At 49.0% G+C, this 21808-nt stretch overlaps 1 protein-coding gene across 6 annotated transcripts in view; it reads right to left on the bottom strand.

The window, feature by feature from the left end:
* BRD4 (bromodomain containing 4) overlaps positions 1-21808 on the bottom strand; it is a 1320550-nt gene that overhangs the window by 246260 nt on the left and 1052482 nt on the right. For all 6 annotated transcript variants that reach the window (XM_086960824.1, XM_086960816.1, XM_086960841.1 and 3 more), the window contains one exon: positions 1647-2276. In XM_086960824.1, the coding sequence (XP_086816950.1) occupies positions 1647-2276 (630 nt within the window). The remainder of the gene's footprint in view (positions 1-1646; positions 2277-21808) is intronic.

The raw sequence follows: 21808 nt of genomic DNA, 5'->3' as shown, positions 1-21808 counted from the left end.
TGTCTTCTGAGCGCCCTATCCGTTCAAGTTTTGGGCCACGTGTGCCCCCCAGGCTGGTCGGGTAAAGTGGCCCCTTCGCCCTATGACGGTACTGGAGTGGTCAAGCCCAAGCCGGCGTCTCGATATGAGGAGGGTTCCGTAGCTTCCAGACTCCCGCTACTGCCTCAGGATGTGCCCTCCTTTCAGCTTTGATGCAGTCTCACCCGTCCGAGCAGGCAGTTGAACAGGGGGAGGCCTCCGGCGCCAAAGTGCGGCTGGTGAGCAATGGCCGCTCTGGTGTAATACCGTCCCTGGCGCACCAGCAAGTTCGTCGTCACTTCGGGGGTTCCTACCCGCTTCCGCACCCTGCGGCGGGCCTCCGGTGACTGCTACTGTGTCCAGGGGCCAGAGCAAGGTGACTCGTAGTCGGGCTCCAGCGGGCTCCGAGGGGCGGGATCCGCCGCGGCCGCACGTCGGGCGACGTAGCGCCGGTCTCTAAGTAGGAGAGTCCGGTGCCTTGGGGCCTGGTCCGGCGCTCACAGGAGGAGTCTTTTAGGTGCGGAACCCGGGCACGGCTCCCGCCGAAAGTCGCACCGGGGCTCAGCTGCGGCGAGCGGAGGAGACCCCCAGCGTGTCTTGTGAAGGCCACGTCCTAATCAGGATAAATTATAGGATTTTGTCGGGCGATCGTGAGGAGCTGCGCTCTCACGCGTCTGCCATCGACGCCGGCTAGCTCCGCCCCCAAAACTGGTAACCAGTTACTTGCACATAGGCTTTCTATAGATCTTGAAGAGCACCACTTAAAAGAAGTCCTGGGTTCAGGCACCAGGGCTGGTCTTTTTGCTGTATTTAACAATGTAAAAAAAAAATTAAATGATAGCGTGATCATCGGCCTCATACAGCCACATTTGATATTGGAGACTATTTGATTCTGACTCAGCGCATCGAAGAGGGAAGTCAGCAGGTGGCTTCTTGTAGAGTATTTCAAGGCTCTTAGTTATACCCCATTCTTTTGAAAATCCATCATTGGCTCCTTGTAATCTAATCAGGGAATTTGGGAGTAAAGTTATTTTCTAACAGATGATATCCAAGTGATTATGAGAACAGAGAACCCGGCTCCTGAAATTCAAGAGAGGATGCCATGTTTAACACTGTTATTCAGAACAAAGTAGCAACAAACTAGTAACAAAGTAGTGACAGCGAAAAAATTGAAAGCTCTTAAAAGTCAGCAATCGCTGTAAACAGAAGCATCCTTTGGGAAGGATAAAGGAAAAGATCGGAAAATTGAGTAGCTAACAATGCTAAAGCCATTTTGGCAAGTTAATATGCTCTGTACAGACACAGTCGCACTGTGGCAAAAAGAAAGTGTTGCCTCACAAGGAGCTGAAGGCTATAAGGACCTTCAAATATGATTGCAGCGTTGGACTGTAGTTAAGAACACAAGAGAGCATCTTCGGGGCTCCAAGTTAAGTTTTAGCTCAAGCACTGACTAAAACGAATGTGTTTGGTAGAAGAGGAAGATCTCTTAAAGGTTGATCTCAACATGAAGACAGACGTATAACTACTAGTAATAAAAATGAAGAGACATTTCATCAGGATGGGAAGAGTGACTCAAGGAGGATAGTATGGTGCACCACGTTTAATGCCACAAGCTAAGCAAAACTTACCAGTTGTGTATGGATCAGGTTTGTGATGTCGTGGAGAGGGATGATGCTGGATAACTTGCTGCAGTTTAGCTTGCTGCTGTGAATGCGGATGTTGTGGTTGATGGTGCTGCTGTGGTTGATGCTGCGGTTGATGGGGAAGTTGATGCTGTGGTTGATGGGGAGGTTGATGCGGTTGCGAAGGTTGATGGTGGTGTTGTGGTTGTTGTTGAGGAACAGGCTGAGGCGTCTGAATGTGAGAAGGGAATTGCATAGGAATGTGAAGAGGCCGGTGTGGATGTGGCACATGCTGCTGTTGCTGCACAACAGGATGGGCAGGGGGCTGTTGGGGGGGTGGAGGCTGCGACTGAACTTTCACAGATGGGAGAAGGGGAGCCTGAGGTGGCACTTTCTGCAGCTGTTGCAGGTAGTGTTGCATCTGAGTTGTGCTGAGGGGCAGACTATGGTGAGCAGGAGGTGTATCTTCCTCCTCCTCAAGCAGAAGTTGTGGGGGCTGAGCCAAGGGTGGCTGGGGGATCAAGGACTGTGGAGTTAAAGGAGGAGAGACAGTAGGGGGGCGCGTAGGTTTTGGAGGCAGTGCAGCAGCTCTGTTACTAGGCCTTGAGGGCTGCTGAGGCAAGGCAATGTGCAAAGCTGAAAAAAAGAAATACAGATTGTAGTTGGATTTGGAATTCCACACAGAGTTAAGACAAGCACACAAACTCAAACTCCGCATGATACACAGTTCTTAGTGCGAAGGCCACAAAGTAATTGCTAAACTCTTGCCAGAGACCAAAATGAAATAAACATGCACCCCGACCACACAAATGTAACACCCATACTATCCTCTGTTCACCCAGGATGCCAAATGAAGGGAAACTGATTTTAAAACTGGCATGAGTTTGATATCCAACCAGCCATTTCAATTACGGTTGTTTTAGAAATATCCAAATAAGCTTATTCAGTAAGGCAATCGGGCAACATGATTACAGTTAAGTTGGCAGAACATTTTAACGTATACTGTCTAGTACTAAATACATTACAGAGAGATCAGCCATTGTAAAGAACACCTTTAGCAATTTAATGAAGGGTAGTGCAGTTACTCGCCATTTTTCTATTATAAGTGCGTCTAGTATAAACATAATAAGGTTGAGAGGCTCTGGGACAAGACAGTTATTAGGCAGGCACAAACAGAATTAGATGCTAAACACATGCCTGTCCAAGGAGAAGAAAGAACCATCTCAAAACCCATTGTGACTCAAGTATAGCACACTTCATTCAACATAGAAATTTGGTAAAGCCTAAGAATACTATAATGTAATACTTTTCAGGTAAATGATTTCCTATCACTGGAATACCTCTTTCCTGAAATGCTTCTCTGTTCCCACCCCATAAGATATGAATACTTGGGGGCAGCCATCAACGGGCTCTGAATGTTAACCACCCCCTGGACGTCAAGGCAGCACAAAACAACCCTAAATATGAGGACACCAGTCTTTCTTGAGCACTTCATGAGAAGCAAAGTAACATACATTTTCCTTTTATGAACTTTGTTGAACAGACTTGTTCCATCTCCTTTAAATCCTAAACGGGCATGAGGGATTGATTCCTCCTTTGCCACAAAAGCATTTGGTGATTAAGCTACCTTCTTGTACTGCAGAGAGATATGGGCATAGAGTTCTCCGGACAGTTTTAAATTTTGAAATTAGTAATTATTATGATTGTGTTCATTTAAAAGTACAAGTTACTTACCTTCGGTAACGATGTATCTGGTAAAGATGATTCTAGCAGCAGATTCCTTAATGTAGAATTATCCCCAGGCGTGAGACTGGATCCCCGTGGACATGATGTTAGCGAGGTCACATAAGTCCCGCCCCAGCGCGCCGACCTCCGTTTTCTTCGGAGAACTTTTCCGCGCCGCAATGCGGAACATCAGAAACAATACTGTGAGAGCATGGGAACAGTGTGCGAAAAAACTGTGAAAAATGTCATGACAGACAAAGTCTGCAACCACTATCGATAACAGGGAAGGAGCCACAGGCCCGGACAGATGAGTAACAACAAGACACCCCACTACAACACCACTAAGGAGTGTTGTACACTCTGCAAAGGGGACTGAGGCACAGCCAAGAGACCCCAACCCAGAGTCCCGCAGAGGAGTCCGAAGCCTGAAGCAATGAAAAAAGAGATAAGAATACGAGTAGGCGCCACACTGAAATAACCAGGGTGTAGGGATGCAGAATTGAACATGAACCCACCGTCCAAGTACTAGAAAGAAACACAGAAACAGAACGAAGCACCCTATCAGGGAGGAAGTGAAAGAGGGCACTCGCAGAAGGCAAGCCACCCGGAGGGAGGCGAGTCCTGAAGACCAAGCTGAAGGTCCTCGCAGAACGGTGAGGAAGGACGGGCCGTGAAGGAATCTGCGGCTAAAATCGTCTCTACCAGATACATCGTTACTGAAGATAGTACATCTGATAGAGACTACTAGCCGCAGATTCCTTAACGTAGAATAGATACCCTAGCCATACCCATAGGGGAGGAGGGTCTGCAAGAGAACCTCACTAGCTTGGAAGAACACAGGGCCCCAACAGGGGATGTGTCATAGGGACAGGGAGGACGGCCCAGCCCCCCACCAAGCAGAAATAAGCAAGAACAAGCATTTACAATGCAATGGTTTTGCCTTTGTTAAAGTTAGAGCTATTGGCATTGCTCTTGACATTATTTTTATTTATGCTTTTTTAACATAAATAAATGGCATTGTCATTTACAATGCCACTAGCTTTATCTCTCGCAAATGACACACACAAACACACACAGAGCCCCCCACACACAGAGGCACACAGAGCCCCCCACACACACAGCCACACAGAGCCCCCCACACACACAGCCACACAGAGCCCCCCACACACACAGCCACACAGAGCCCCCCACACACACAGCCACACAAAGTAAAAACAAGAAATATCATATTCAATATATCGGCCTCGAATGGATGGAAAGTTAAGCGGCCCTTTCTGGCATTCAACTTTTTTTACCTATAATTTGCACACTGATTTCTGCAGAGGGTGCATTTACATCCTGAGCTATTGGGGCCTGGAATAGTCTGAATTGTCACACTTGTAGGCGTGTGATGGTTGGCAGTTGTGATGGAAGCGCTTGTTGGGGCAATGAGTGGTGCAAGCTGCAGTGGCCTCCCGACGAGAGCCCCGGCACTTATTTTACAAATTAAGGCTAAGCACTGCGGGCGCGCCAAGTCACCAGAGAGCGGAAAACGTCAAGTGGGAGGAAGGAACTCGGCGATAGAGAGGGGAGGGTAATGAAGAGGGGGCGGGGAAGGGGGGGGGGGGGGACAGTGTGGCATGCCAGGAGTGATGATGGGGGCAAGGCTTCCCTTCTGCTCGGACGGCTGCGCCCGCAGCCGGGGCTTCATCTGTGAGACACGTCGCAGGGCCCTGGAGCCAATCAGGAGAGCTGGCAGCCCCCTTCAGTCTCCCGCAGCCGCACAGACCCACCGCGCTACCGGCAGGGCAGGAGGTTACCAAGGGTGACCCTTCCCGCCCTAGAGCCCCGCCCCCATGCGCATCGAAGACTGAAGAGCCTGAGGAGAGGACAGGGCGCTATACGCTCCCCTTCATCCGCCCCATCTCCCCCCCCCCCGCATCAACAGGAGCACAAACCCACTGTGCCTGTCCGAAGAGGCTGCGGAGGGCGAGGTGCGCCTTGAAGCCATCAGGCTCCATCCTGCTCCAGAGCCCCGCCCCCATGCGCCTCGAAGCCTGAAGCGCCTGCGGAGAGGACGGGGCGCTATAAGGCTGTCAGCCCCAGAAGGAGATGTCATGTCAGGCCCGGAAATTCAAAGATAACGAGGCTCGCTGGAGATTAGGCTAATGAGAAAATCAAAACACAATTTAATTCCTGTCAGGAGCCGATCGTCTTTAAATGACTCCATGCTGCCTGCTGATTGCAAAGAAACCTGCCTCGGCGGCAGTGGTGCAAGCTGCAGTAGCATCCCGACGAGAGCCCCGGCACTTATTTTACAAATTAAGGCTAAGCACTGCGGGCGCGCCAAGTCACCAGAGAGCGGAAAACGTCAAGTGGGAGGAAGGAACTCGGCGATAGAGAGGGGAGGGTAATGAAGAGGGGGGCGGGGTGGGGGGGGGGTGGGGGACAGTGTGGCATGGCAGGAGTGATGATGGGGGCAAGGCTTCCCTTCTGCTCTGACGGCTGCGCCCGCGGCTTCATCTGTGAGACACGTCGCAGGGCCCTGGAGACAATCAGGAGAGCTGGCAGCCCCCTTCAGTCTCCCACAGCCGCAGCCGCACAGACCCACCGCGCTACCAGCAGGGCAGGAGGTTACCAAGGGTGACCCTTCCCGCCCTAGAGCCCCGCCCCCATGCACATCGAAGACTGAAGAGCCTGAGGAGAGGACAGGGCACTATACGCTCCCCTTCATCCGCCCCATCCCCCCCCCCGCACCCCCGCATCAACAGGAGCACAAACCCACCATGCCTGTCCGAAGAGGCTGCGGAGGGCGAGGTGCGCCTTGAAGCCACCAGGCTCCATCCTGCTCCAGAGCCCCGCCCCCATGCGCCTCGAAGCCTGAAGCGCCTGCGGAGAGGACGGGACGCCATAAGGCTGTCAGCCCCAGAAGGAGATGTCATGTCAGGACCGGAAATTACACAATAACGAGGCTCGCTGGAGCACCAACACTGGACCCCAAGGGGCTCTCAAAACACGTTGGGGCGACCCACTGCCAACCGGGGCCGCCCTTGAAGCCCTCACGCTTCAGGATCATCAAGCGCTGAAAGAGCGCCTCACTGCGTGGCCCGGGTCACTCCAGGGCCGACCTGCACCGCTGATGGACTCAGCGCCTACCCACCAGCACTCTCTGCTTCCTCCCTGCCCCGGCCGGTCCCGGCAGCCCTCCGCCCGCTCTCAGGTCCTCATGGAGCGGCGGGGAGCTGACTTGACGCTCCAGCGCGGGGACTCAGGCCAGGGGGGGCAGAGATCCTTCACGCAGGATCCCTCGGCGGGGTCAGCTCACTCTCTCCTCGCCGAGGTGCACTTCCATCCCGGCTCTCGGCGGCTCCTACGGAGGTCCCGATGGACCAGTCTGTCACGTCGCGGCACTTGCGACGAGCCTCCTTGTTGACCCAGGAGTCAGCCAATGGCAGTGCGGCTCCCGGGTCAGGCCTACGATGACGCTCCGCTCTGCAGCCAATCACGGCACGACAACGGCAATGACGCTGCGCCGCACGGGCCTATCCCGTCGCGGCGTTGGTGAGGGGGCGCAGGTCTCTCAGCCAATGGGAGCGCAGCGGCTCGATCTTCACCGCGGCAGCCTCCGATCAGGGCGAACGATCTTTGCAGGGTGCTTCTGGCCCCCGGGCCGCGGTGTTGATCAGGCGAAAGAGAATTTAGAAGGGCACAGGTCACAAAAGCAATACTGCACAGAAGTCAGCCCTAAAACGAAAAGCAATGGACATCTTCTGGGTGCCGTTAATGCCGGACCAGATTCGGGGGCGTTCCCGAGGACAGGCTTTCGGCTGACGTAGCCAAAAGCCAAAAATTCTCGTGAACGCCCCCGAATCTGGTCCGGCATTGACGGACAGAGCCAACTCCCAATGGTTAGCCTCCATTTATGGAGCTAGCCAATGGGAGGAGGGGGCGTAGACCCGACTCCACACACAGATCATAAGATTTTTTCTAGCGCATGCGTACTTCGTACGCATGCATCGCTAGTCAAAACCTAAAAAGGAGAAGGGAAGGCCAGGATACCACAAGCCTACCTGAGGGCAAGGGCATCCCCCAGAAACCCCAGAGGGACCAACGGCACCAAGAGAGTACCAAGGAAGAAGGAACCACCCGCAAGCCCATGAAGCAGAGGTTTAAACGGAGGCAGAGCCTGCCGCAGGAAAAAAAACACACAACGAAGGGGACATTGGTACCAGAGGCAGCATACAGGGCAGGAACGGCCCCACAGTTGAGAAGCGCAGACGTGAGAAGGAAGACCCAGTCGCGCAAAGCTCCAGCAGAGCACGGGACAGGAGCACACGAATACTCACCGAGGCCCACAGAGGTGGACCAGAACGAGTATACATATGTAGCAGGCAATAGGTACATACTAAGAAGTAGTGTACCCAGAACAAGCCAAGCGCATACAAGATAGAGGCAAGAGAACCCCAGAACAAGCTCCAGAAAGGGGCTTTCCCAGTGGCGCAACCGACCCAGGAAAAGAAGTGGGACCGGCCAGAAGATAAAGAAGAGAAATATGGAGTACAAGCCTTACACCATCAACCAGAACACAGGAGAACACCAGGGATATCCCAGCCCTTTCCTGGAACACAGAGCAGAGGACCCATCCAAAGCGCCGGATAACCAGGGGGAAACACCCATTACACGATGCAGTAGGTGGCCAAACTAACCGGTCCGACGCTCCAGAGGCCCAGAAGTAGACATCCCACAGGGCAAGGACAAAATGCACTACAGGGAAGCACCATAGACCAAGGATGAAACACCATCGGATCCTAAGCACTTGGACCAGCGCAGCTGCACTGAGACGGGAGAAAAAGGGACCGCACCAAGCGGTATACAGTGACGCCAGGAAAAGCGCGGAACCGAAAGGGGATCCACACCTGCCCAGCTTAGTACAGAGCCGTACTATAGCCAACAAGTACCCCACCTAGGATATGACACGTCCCAACAAAACATGGGTACACCTCTTAGGGAAAACCCCCCACAGCAGAGGACAAGAACATAAAAGACCTGTGGGTAGCACCACAGACGGCTTACCAATCAGCCAAAAAATACACAGATGGTCCAACCTGAGGGTCTATACAACTCCATTAACAGCAAAAAACACACTCACCACAAAAATCAAAGGGCTGAACCAGCATCCAACAGGACAGAGGGGCCAACTTAAGAACCCTGAAGGGACACCAGGCCACACAGACGGCCCAACCGAAACACTAGGCCCACAGAGAAGGTGGATAACGCCGTCCATAAGGCACCTGAAGACCGACAAGTCAAAGCTTACGGAGGGGGACGGAGCCCCGCGAGGAGTAGTTGAATGGCGGTGTCGGCATGGGTTTTAAATAGAAGAATCCCATCAAAAGGCAAGTCAGCAAGATGCTCCCTAACATTCTCTGGAAAAATACCATCCCGTAACCAAGGATGGCGACAGAGAGCCACAGAACTCGCCATAGTGCGGCCGAGAGACTCAGAAACATTTAAGGCCGAACGGAGAATAAATGTGGCTAACTCCCGTCCATCTAGCACATGGTGCCGCAGATCAGCGAAGACACCTCCATGGGAGGGGCGAGACAGAAGGGATTCCGCGGAATCCCACAGGGCGGAGGTAGCCCTGGCCAAAACACACAGAGTGTTGAGCGCGCGCAAAGCAGCACTAGTGGAGGCGAAGATGCTAAGCCCCCAGGAGTCCAACCACCGGCTCCCACGTGACAGAGGTTGCAACAACGAAGGCAAGGAAGGGAAAACCGACTGCAGGGCACGGCCCGGGGCAGAAGGGTGGGAAGAAAAACTCTTCTGTGGGTGAAGGCTGCAAGCTAAGCCGCCCGTCCCCGAGTCCAGCTGGAGGAGGGAACGGCCAGCCCCTTTATGATGGAAGACCCATGGATGAGTGAGGGGCCTGAGGGGTCTCCGGAGAAGGCAGAGAAGCTTGCGGGGCAACAAGCGAGGTGCGGAAGATAGTGTCCGGGGTCTGTGGCCACAGAGACGGCGTAGAGCCTGCCCTGGAAGACGCCGGGGAAAAAGCAAAGATGCGGCGTCCAGTCTCCGGTGAAGAGGAGATAAGGAGATGACAAACTTCCTAAGAGGAAGTGACCTCCAGAGAAGAGTCAACCACTCAATGCCGGGACAGCGCCATGGAGTCTGCCATGGGACCCTGCGTGTCCTCGATCGGCGCCGCGTCGACCTCCGCCACCACATGCTGCACAGGAGAAAGGGGCGGGGTCGGCGCCTAAGCTGCCAATGAACTGCAACGAAAAGGTGCCGGCTCGACCCCCGACGAGGCAGCCACCTGCGTAGATGGCAGAGATGGACTTGGGGAGGAGCCCCGGGTCCCGACCTCCACCTGCGGCGCTCCTAGGGCCGTGGAGGAAAGCCACCGGCGCCGGAAAGGCGTCGGCTCGGTCTCCGGTAAGACAGCTGCCTGCCCAGAAGACCGAGAGGGAATCCAGGACGAACCGCGAGTCCCGGCAACCTTCTGCGACACCACAGGGAACCCAGCGGGGCTTTGCCGCGAGGCAGGGGCACCGTGGGTTGAAGAGGGAAACCCCGTAGGGCCGCACCTCGACAACATCACACCTCAAAGACCTGAAGCCGAGCTCGTCGGCGCCGGGACCGAAGTCGGTGGCGGGCCCGCGGAAGGACCCCCGCGTGACGAGGCATCCGCTGGCATCTCAGGAAGAGGAGGAGGGCCTAAAGATGCCTGCAGAGCCGCAGTCTAGGCTATCATTTGGGCCCTAGTCGCCTCAACGCCACAAAACGGCTGATAGGGTGGCGACGGGCGAGGGCGCACGTCCCGGGAGGTACCTGCGCCCTCCGCAGAGTGAAGACAAGGCCTCGTGACAGACTGAGGTACTTACCGGAGGGCGTGCGATGGCCGTGAGGCCTTGGTGAGGGACGATGCCACAACTGGAAACGGAGGCTTCTGGACCCTTCTGATGTAGGGGATAGATGCGGGTACAAGACCGATCTGGACAAGCGGGCTAAAAGCAATTTCATCCGGCGCTCCCGCCGGGACTGCAGCTTAAGATGCTGACAAGCGTCGCAGTCCATGGAATCATGGTGCTCGCTCAAACACCACATACAAATAGGGTGAGGGTCAGTCGCCGACATCTGACGCGTACAAGAAGTATACGTCTTGAATCCCGAAGGCATTCGCACACTTTTCTCAACGCAATGCGTTAAAAGAAGGCCTGAAACAGGCCAAGGCACACAATCTGGATCCGCGTTGCATGCGGAAAGGAAGGAAACTGAGGTCGGCGCGCTGTGGTGGGACTTATGTGACCCCGCTGACATGTACGCGGACAACGTCAGGGCGGAGTCACGCAGTGCTGTCCCCCAACGCACGGAGATGCTGTGGCAAAAAGAAAAATGTTACGGATCCAGTCTCATGCCTGGGGATAATTCTATGTTAAGGAATCTGCGACTAGTAGTCTATCAGATTCTTTTTGTAATGGGTATCGACCTACACTGAGTGCATGACTCAAAGACGTCAACCATAAGCTCACAAAGCCCCCACAACTAACCCTCATTTTTTTTTTTTTAAACACTATTCTCCCCTGCTAGGGACGTTAAAGAGTCACATTGGAATTTAGGAGAGGTTCAAGCTGCTAAAGCATTCTAACAGGAAAGTAACTTTATTTTGCAGTGTAAAACTCTTCTAGTTCCACATCTGCACTGATTGTTTAGTGGTATGATTTCCCTTTGGAGGGTGGTGAAACGCCTCAGGAGGGTGATCCCAATCAAGCATCCACCCACTAGGCACCAGGGATTTTGATTGTAGGGGAGGGCCAAGTCAAGGCTAAGTGCCCCCATCCAAAACAGTCTTTCCGCTCCCCACATGGGTGCGGGGGTAGATGGAGAAATTGGGGATTGAACCCGTTTGTCCCTCCTACCCTTTGGGGGACAGAAAGCTCACCAGGGACACTTAAAAAAATAAAACCAATACAAGCGGACGGAAATTAGGGTGCGGATGGCGAGCCCAGTCATCAAGCCTGACTCCCATCTCTAAAGGGCCACAAGTCTTTCTGACCTACCCACCTTCTCCCCATGACATAAAGACTTGAGGCAGATGTGTTTCTCCTCTTACGAGCGTTGGGAGGGTGATCAATGTGAATAGGAGCCACACTTACCTTTGTCCGCCATCATGGTCCTCAACACCAGTTTGTCTGGAAAAAAAGAAGGTGTAGGGCGGGCGCCCTGAAAGACCCTAGAGCTGACTCATCCAATGAAGAAGACAGTTTAGAGAGACAGAAGACTCAACAAGCAGATGTGCATTGGCTTGAAGGGGGTGCAAATGAAGAACATCAGGACCATATTAAGATCCCACTGTGGCATCACAAACAGTATGAAAGGGAACGTGTGTCAAACATATTAAGAAGCAGTATCACAACAGATGGTTTAATTAAGGACGGTTGGTCCAGCAACAGCAAAAAGTCAGAAAAGACCGACAAATAACATTTAATAGTGTCCACCCTCAAGTCCTTGGTGGGCCAAGACAAAACAAACAATAAAACAAGACAGTTTGGCTTGTGAAGGATCTGTGCTCCTGACCCCATACAAGGCTAAAATTTGTCCCAGAGCCTGGCGTAAATGAACCTTTGCAGAGGGACGCCTTAGCTACAAGGATGACATTCATACTCTCAGTTGGTAGATCAAACGCAGTCAACTGTCACCACTCAATCACAACATATGGAGGTATAGATTCTGCAGGTATGGGTTCAGAGAACTCTGCGCTGTTGCAGCGAAGAAATCCTTCTGAAGGGGCAGCCTGATAGGAGGACAGCTGATCACGTCCAGATGGTCTGGGTATCAAGCCCTCCTGGCCCAGTCTGAAGCTATTTTGGCCCGGTCACTTCTGATCTTTTTCAGAACTAGATGTAGTAGGGGTGGAAAGGCATACAGGAGTCCCGTGCCCCTCTCACACCTAAATTAATCTTCTACAGGAAGGGTTCTTGGAAACCTCAAAGCAGAGAAGCTTTGACAATGCAATTTCTTGATGGTAACAAAAAGAGCCAGCAAGACTTTTCCCCACTGTTGGAAAATGCCTTACACCACCTCAGGGTGCAACCGCCGTTCATGATCAGCACAATCTGCCGGCTGAGCTTATCTGCTCTGGTGTTTAACGTTCTTGCCATGTGGCTCACTATCAGAGACATCACCTAACGTTCCAGCCTACTCCAGAGGCTACACATCTTTTGGTGCAAGACTCAGAACCCCACTGCACCCTGCTTGATGCAGTACCGTATGGCGGGGTTGTTGTCAATGAGACCCTGCACTAGCCTTCCCTTGACTTTTCTCAGAACTGGAGGAAACCGCAATAGAGGTGGAAAGACCAAGAAAAACTGAGTCTTATGGCAATCTCCAAGGAGTCCTGAGAAGGAAACTGTAGAATGCAAAGGTCTTGGAAATCAGCATTCTCAGAAGTAGCAATAAGGCATGCCCCACTGAACAAAGATGCTTTGTATTAACTTCAGGTGCAGACATTACTTGGGGTCAGCTAGAGGACACTTGCTGAGCTCATCTGCCATGGTGTTCAAGTAGCCTGTCAGGCTGGCTGACAGTCATGAAAATCTTCTTAAGGTCCACCCTACCCAAGTCTCACACCACACGAGACCCTGGCACAGCACACAAGACCCGCAATGCTTGTTTCAGTACCACGCTGTCCTTCAAATCCTGAACAGGGCTGTACCTGATTGAAGGTCTTGAAAGACTGCCTTCAGGCTGGCATCATTCATCCACCATTAAAGGTAGGTCCCGATATACCTCATCTGACAGATGGATTAAGTCTGAGAGAGACCCTCAGGGCTGAGCTACTGCAGAGCCCAAAGGTTCCATCAAGCATCAGAGCGGCTTTGCACTGGCAGGTAAGAAGGAAGTAAGGATAAACACTGACCTTGCCGATGGTTCTATCCTCTGCCGCACCACATTCCCCAGAGCCATGAAAGGATGTTGAACAAGCGAAGATGGATGATTCTGGCAGTGAGCCATGCTCCAGGAGTAACCTCGGACTACTAATATTGGGGTGGTACTCCTAGGTCATGGATGGTACGCCCAAGGAGCATGACGCAGCACTTAAACTACTCTAAAGCTCAATTTGCCTCGTCTCAAACAGGATGAAGCCATCAAAATGCATATCGATAAAAGATTCCAGGACATGTCTGGAAAAGCATGAGATGCACATCTGGGTAGGATAATGGATCACCACATTAGCGCAAACGGCATGGCCCATACAATCTGGGATGTGCAGATCAGTCGATAAGTACTTGCTGCATCCTAGCTATTATGCACCGTCAGGGTGAAGGTATTCCGGAACTCCTTAAGAAAGGCAACAAGATCTTGCTCACCATAAGCCTGAGGGCATGACTAACAGAATCAGAGACCAAAATGTAAAACTCGTATAAGAGAAAGCCCTCTTGCCAAGTGGATCAATCCACTTCAATTCTCTGCAATTATCTATCCGGTGGGGCAGTAGGAAAGGCATTCTGGTTCACTTTGCTGGCTGGAGCTTGAACTAGAAGGCTCTCCAGTATGAGTTTGCGGATCCAAAAAGGCCATATCACGGAGAACAGTCCTATGGAGGTCAAGCGATGAGGTACTTACCAGCAATGTCAATCAAGGTTTCAAAAATGCTGCCATCACGGTTTCAAGATAAAGACTGTGAGAAAATGTACTTTGGTTTCCACAGCTGACAACAGCAGTTCCAACACCTCTGCAGACCACTACCACCACAAAGCTTTCTCCATGAGGCCACCATGTGGAATCCAATTTAATCTCTGGTGAGATACTAAGGCTGCTAGCATTCTGGATGTCTAAATACAGACCACCATCAGTACAGTAAGGGGGAAGCTAATTATCATGATCCTATTCATGCAGAATCTAAATTTGAAACTAACATGGCCGTAAGGTGCTGAAGATACTGGTGTTGAGGCAAAAGGCTTTGCAGGAGACTCCTTCCACATCATAGGCTGGTTTAGTGGTCTTGTAACGAGATACTGGTCGAGATATGGGCAGATTCTGCTCGAGATGAGAGGATCTTGCACTCAAAGCCTTGCAGCCAATAGGCCACGTCAGGAACAGAGATTAGAATCTAGTGACTATCTTTTTTTTTCAGAAACAGACAACACCCGGTGGAACTTAATTATCATAAAATCTTTATTAAGGTTGTAAAAACAACAATAAAAGAGCATAAATATGGCACATAGTCGTGTAAGGCAAGAACAATAAATACAAGGATAAAAATTGATTACCAAACAGTAATACAGTAATAAAAACCATTAAAAACCATGCCATGACAACAACACAATGATCAGTTGGGTTATGACAACCTTGATCTCACCGCAGCACTTAGAAAGCAGGAAACAGCATATAAAACATGATTAGGAAGCAGCTGCAGATACACAAGTATTGGACTTACTTGTTTAAAGTTCAGGGGCTTCAGCAAAGGAATGAAATACTTTCTGGGCACACTGAAATATTTACAAATCATTACAAAATATAAAGTGCCTACTGTACTAGCCGCAGGGCAAAATGGTGCCAGGAAGAATTCAGCCACTCGGAGATGCCAGAAGATGGTGTAAACGTTAAACCTGAAACTGTCCAACACAAATCTATCTCTCTCATTGGAAACCTGGGCTAGATAAGGCTCCAGGCCCGGAAGGTTTTTCAAAAGCATTTGTCTCTGCATCATAGGTTATCAGCTCAGTTAGTTCTCTAGATGATGAGATGCGTTCAAGAAGCATGTCCTTAAACATTCTCAATTCTAAGAGAGACAGCGATTTGGGTTTTAAAAATGTCTGCCCGGCCTAGGTTGGTAAAAAGCTACCTTCACATAAGCGATCAAAGGAATTCTATTTGCTTGGTCATGGGACAGGCAGTCTGCAAGGATTTGTCTATTCAGCTCGAGTCCCTCCCTGGTTCAAATCTTAATCCAGCACATCTAAGGGCAACTATATCTGCTACATATTTTAATCCAAGCTCCTCACGGACAAAGAAGAGCAGGATGCTTTTAGGAACCTGCAGAAGCACTCTTAAAAACTGGTTTTGGGCTGACTGAATTTTGTTATACAGGACCTGCAAAATACATTTAGCCTGATATAGCTTGAGAAAAATATGTCGTAACCAAGATCCCTAACCTACGTGCAAAGCTGGCCACAGCCAAGTGGCCTTAAGGAGTTCACATCAATTTGAGGCTTCCAATTTTTGTTTACATCGAATAACATCACTAGACAGAAAAAGGCTGAGACTTTAGCCAGGGTGTGATTGGCAGCCTTAAAAGTCTTAGAAATAGTGGACGGAGGGCCAACTACAGTCCACAAGATCTTTTACAATTCAGTAAAAATGTACTGCCAAAGCCATAATACCCATAAAGGAAACACATGTGTCCAATAGTAACTGCAACCCCGAGGCAGTACGGACCATGAGAACTGCATCGCCCACATATAATAATACCGGAAGCAATGTCAGTCCAACCCTCTGACAGTCAGCCTGGACGGAGAGAAGGGCTAGCTCGAGACCATTGATGTAGAGGGTAAACAGGAAGGGAGTAAGAATGTACCTCTGGTGAACACCCCTACTTGCGGGATAGGTTCGGGTGAGGTCTATGCCTTGAGAGAACCGCACTGATGGGGAGGTGCCAGAATACAGGTCCGATTATAAGGCAACGATATTCGGGTCCACCCCCATCCCCAGAAGCAGTCCCTACAGCTTCTCACGGTTAACCCTATCAAAGGTGGAGGTGAGGTCCATAAAAGCCAAGTGGAGAGATTCCGGCTGGGCGATCATGTACTTGTTGATAATCAAGTATAAATTCAAACATTGATCAGATGTTGAACCTGCTGGGCATGAAGCCAAATTGAACCTCTGAGAATATCTCATTGGCCCATGCCATCAACCTGTTCAAAATTAACCTGCCTTGAACCTTAACTGTAGCAGCAATCAATGAAATAGGGGGTAATACTGGGGTTACCCTTATACTCCTTCTTGTAAACCGTCACAATAAATGCCGTGGACCACTAAGGCAGCGCCCCCACCCGGGCAGCCATGTTCAGGACCTGAATCAGGACTGGACCCTAAATCTCCACATAATCCATGAACAAGTAACTGGGATCCCATCAGGTCCAGGAGATTTATTACGCAAGAGCACACAACTGCCCTGATATACTTCAACTAATGCCCCTATTCTTTACAGCTCCAGCACCATCAGACACAAAATTATAGATACCTTAGAAATGGTCAATCTATTGTTGCTCAGAGGATGATGATGACATATTACCAGTCCAGTTCCCTCCGCAAGACAAGGCCTATTTATCACCCTCCAAAAAAGGGAGATATCACTAAGCTCACAGGCCTGGCTTAGGTCCTCCCAAGCATTTTCCTGCAAGATGGATTCACGATTGGCCAAGACTTTTTTGTACACCAACTGACAAGAGGCCACCACGTCTTAGTTTTAAGGAACCTGCTTAAGAGCCACCTTCAAACAACAGAGACTTTTAGAGCAATCACAGTCAAACCATTTAGGATCCTGCGAGAGACCTCTTGTCACTGGAGCCATCAGTAATGCCAATGCATTCTGAGCAACATTTGCAAATGCTGACAGAACAGCCCATTCTTGTGCGCCTGGGTTCAGACAAGTGGCTAACTCCTGCTTGCAGCGTGAGAAAAGGGATGCCTTAAATTGCAACGGCTCCATCTGGGACCGTTTGAGTTCCTGCCTTGATCAACAAGGGAGAGTCCCCCTTTATACCTTGCCCCGTGGCCTAGCCACAGTTGCTCCATCAATGACTAGAGGCAGGGGGCTGTGATCGCTAAAAGGGCTATGGATGATATCAAATTTAGAAATAAATAACGGAGCTCAGACAAATATAAAATCTTTGATGGACCTACAACTCATCCCTTTGAATGCGGAAACACTTAAGTGCCCTGGGGGAGCAAACTAGCTTCTCTAGTATGAAAACAAGATTTTGAGTACTTAAAATGGAGTTAAGTTCCTAACCTTCCTTAGGAGTGTGCCATATGGAGTGCCTCATCCAACATGCATTTGGAATTAGTCGGGCCGACGCTAACGAACAATCATGTAAGTGACAGTTAAAGTCCCCAGCTAGCATTATCTTCTCCCTTCCAAGACTATGCTCCATCAGAAAATCGACAGCAGAGCCTAAAAAATCGGGGCTAGAGACCCCATCAGAACCTGCCTTTGCGTTGTAAAAGTTAACCAATATTATCGGGGTAAAGCCAGGACCAGCTATCTTCAGACCCTGCAACATATCCCCGCCCCAAACAAGATCCTTTACATACCCACATAATTTCACTGCAACAAAAGTTATCAAGCTCCCACTAGCCCACCATGCCACCGAATGCACAGCAGGGAAAAAATAGGTCTTATATCCTTCTAAACAGATGATTTTTTTTCCTCCCAGAATTCCTGAAGAGAAATGATTTCGTAATACTTAAACTGCAGCCAATTCAGGTAATTAAACTTGGCAGATAACCCTGCAATGTTCCAGGTTAACAACTTTAGGTCACACGAGCAACTAACTAGGTTGATCTCCGGGGAGATGTAAGCATAGGAGGTGACAGAGAAGAGACTGAGGTAGTCCGTCACACAACTTAAGGTCACTTAGAGAAGAAAGTCTATGAGATAAACCCAGGGTTGGGGCGTCAGCTGGGCTGAAGGGAAGCTACCCCAGGAAACCTGCCCATGCCAAATCTGGTGCCCTAAAGAACGGAAGCCCTTATAAGGCTTGTAAAAAAAAAAAGGTTGGTCTATAAGCCCTGGGTTAGCTCAGTGTGGCCAGGACATGTGCAGCAATGGTAGGTTTATTAGAATGTACAACACAATCCCCTGCCCATCTCTTACTATCTGGTTCTAACCAGCTAACCCTCCGGATCACATCGAGTCAAAAATCTCCATAACAATATTGGAGTGCAGGTTATGCTAGTGAGCCATTTTTTTTTTAACTCGTCGTAGGATTCGGGAGCAGAATTAGACCATGGAGGAACATTCCCCAACACCACCAGATATGGCGTTGTAGCAGGGATAGTGTAAAAATATAAGGAGGACCCCACGCAGGCTAATAGGGGACTGGGGGGATAATAGTTTTCAAAAAGGACAGGGGCGTCCCCACTAGAAGGACAGAATGAAGGTGTGTCCAGTCTTAATGAGTGCACACTATGGTGAACCTATGCTTCAATTTACAGCATACCATCAATCGGGCGGGAAAGGTAAAGGTACAGAGTGTAATATTCTGCTTCTAACATTATGCAACAACAAAGCAATAGCTAATATATATTCAACTAATACGATAATTTATAGTTACCCAGTGTTAAAGAAAGAGATGATTAAAACAGTATATTAAACTAAATTCGTCGTATGTAAAGTCTGCTATATTTAATAAATCACACAATAGAAAGAAGAATACAATAAAAAAGAGAAATGATCCCCACACCATATGTTTGGTAAACCTCTGTTTCAGATTTATTATAAGTCAAAAAACAATTCAAAAAACAATTAGTCATTCTGCAGTATTACAATATTTAAAAACACATGTTATACATTTTGATAAAAGTTGTCATTAAAAACACAAAGAATCAACAAGTGACGCAGCGTTTCGGTATTCTGTTTGTATACCTTCCTCAGGACTGATTCTTATTCCAGATAGAGTTCGTATCCCCACTGGACAATGTTGCTTCTTATAAAAATCCTGGGGCTTCGCAATGATGGGTCTGTCCCAGGGTTCAGTGCTTACTTTATGATGTCACTGATTCCCCGAATGAATCTGCTGGGTGTTTGACTGCCAGGAGGAGCCACCGTTTTTTTGAATTGCGGATATCTTCATTCACCCATTTAAATTTAGGTGATGGGTATAGTTTTCTTGGATGCTCACTTCTGGAGCACTCTGTTTTCAAAATTTGGTCCGTTCTCCGGTTTTGTATTCGGCCTCCCTGCTCCTTCCTTCCTGGCAGCCCGTCACTCGATCTATCGACCGGTATGTTCCGAGTCGCAAAAGACTCTTTTAAAGTAAGCACTGAACCCTGGGACAGACCCATCATTGCGAAGCCCCAGGATTTTTATAAGAAGCAACATTGTCCAGTGGGGATACGAACTCTATCTGGAATAAGAATCAGTCCTGAGGAAGGTATACAAACAGAATACCGAAACGCCACGTCACTTGTTGATTCTTTGTGTTTTTAATGACAACTTTTATCAAAATGTATAACATGTGTTTTTAAATATTGTAATACTGCAGAATGACTAATTGTTTTTTGAATTGTTTTTTGACTTATAATAAATCTGAAACAGAGGTTTACCAAACATATGGTGTGGGGATCATTTCTCTTTTTTATTGTATTCTTCTTTCTATTGTGTGATTTATTAAATATAGCAGACTTTACATACGACGAATTCAGTTTAATATACTGTTTTAATCATCTCTTTCTTTAACACTGGGTAACTATAAATTATCGTATTAGTTGAATATATATTAGCTATTGCTTTGTTGTTGCATATTGTTAGAAGCAGAATATTACACTCTGTACCTTTACCTTTCCCGCCCGATTGATGGTATGCTGTAAATTGAAGCATAGGTTCACCATAGTGTGCACTCATTAAGACTGCACACACCTTCAATTCTGTCCTTCTAGTGGGGACGCCCCTGTCCTTGTTGTAGCAGGGATTCCGTTCTCTTACAGAACTGTGCATAGAGATCAGGAACCTCAGTGAATTAGGGTGACCCAAAACTCACCTCAGTATCCAAAATCCCCTTACCGAGCTAGCTACAGTGTCTCATTGGTCATAACAAACTCCCAATGACTTAGACAAACCAGAACATGAACTTAGGTTACCTCGGGTATCGTGGAACACATGAACACTCTTTCGCTTTATAATCATTTCAAACCAGAACGTGGAGTAAAAGAGGACACGTGCAATTTTGAAATATTTATTATTCAATGCAAAGTTCTCAAACGCAGTATCTTATATAATACAAGAAGACATATTATAAAAACCAGAGTTATCAGCATAGTCACTAATCCATAATAAGCAAACGGTGATAGCATATTATAATGCAAAAATCAATAGAAATTTGTATCACCTATTTTTCGCGCTCCCTATTTAGCATACTATATTATATGTAAGAAGTTCTCATTTGGGTTTTAGCAGGGCGGGCCCATACCTCTAAATGTCAGGAAGAGAGGATCACATCATCAGCTACCAGCTCTCTGCATGCGAAGCACCATCAAGTGTGTTTTTGCATTCTCAGTAACTCTATCTTAAACCTGCTTAGAGCCCAAATGTTGGCAGCAACTGTATTTGTGTTATGTCTAGTGGTGCGAGAATCAGAGCTCCCATCAATCTTGTGTTAGGTTATTCTTAGAGGGTTCAGCACTCACTGTTCAGACAGTGTACCAAGCACGACTGATATCAGAGCAATAACATATTATTCTCAAATAAATCACATCTTTCGTCTAGGTTGAAAGCTACAATAACAATTATGTGTCGTGTGCAAACTGAAGCCAAAGGAAAATATGTTGTTTATACACTTAATAAACTCATGCTAACTTAACACAGTATATAGAAAAGCAGCATCTATATGACAGCGTTGCTTTATGGGGCAGATTAATTACCACCCCTGCTGTGGGTGAGGAGGCCGGTCCACAAGAAGTGGGCTACGCATGTCCCTAGATGCCAATCGATCCTGAGGAATGAATGCAACACCTCTTAAGGCCCTAATTGTCTAGGGGCTTGCACTGGAAAACTGCGCCATTAGTGAGCACACTAGGCCCACCTAATGGGACTGTGTCAGAGGGATTTGACGTGAATGGTAGAGTCTCTTGCCCTAACTGGAGACCACAGCGCTGTCCACCTGGACCAGAATAAGACACAAGATTCAATCTGGGTTAGCCTGGACAGAATGGGGTCTAATTTTGCGTTAATAAATGCCCTAAAGATCAGTAGAATACAAGAGAGCAAAATCACACCCACCTACCCCACCAATAACACCATGCAAACTAACGTTATGTGCTGAAGCTTTTTAAAGAAAAATTTCCCAACAGGAGAGTGCCTTCACATCCAGGGATAAGTCACAGCTAGTCCACACCCAGTCCTAGGAGAGAGCGATAGGCCGTAGACTGCGTGAGGCCCTGATGACTCCCAATCATAGCCAAAGTCAGTGATAAATACACCTGTCCAATGGCAGCAAAAAGAAAGCCCAAGCGATAATCGGTCAGGGGAAAGAATTGTACCTTTTACTCACCACACAAGTTCAAAGTAGTAGCAGACGAACCTGACGGCAGCTGACAGAACAGTCAAGGGGTGTAGCCCCACCTGCCTCTTCCTGGCACAGGACGGGCCTGCCCTTGCCCTGGGTGTATCCGGCACTACTGGGCTTCACCACATTCTTTAAAGTGCTAATTCCAGTCAGGTGAGTGATGTACTGCCT

The sequence above is a fragment of the Lissotriton vulgaris genome, chromosome 1_1, assembly GCF_964263255.1.
Source record: "Lissotriton vulgaris chromosome 1_1, aLisVul1.2, whole genome shotgun sequence".
NCBI classification, from domain to species: domain Eukaryota; kingdom Metazoa; phylum Chordata; class Amphibia; order Caudata; family Salamandridae; genus Lissotriton; species Lissotriton vulgaris.
This window is presented reverse-complemented; position numbering and strand designations above follow the sequence as displayed.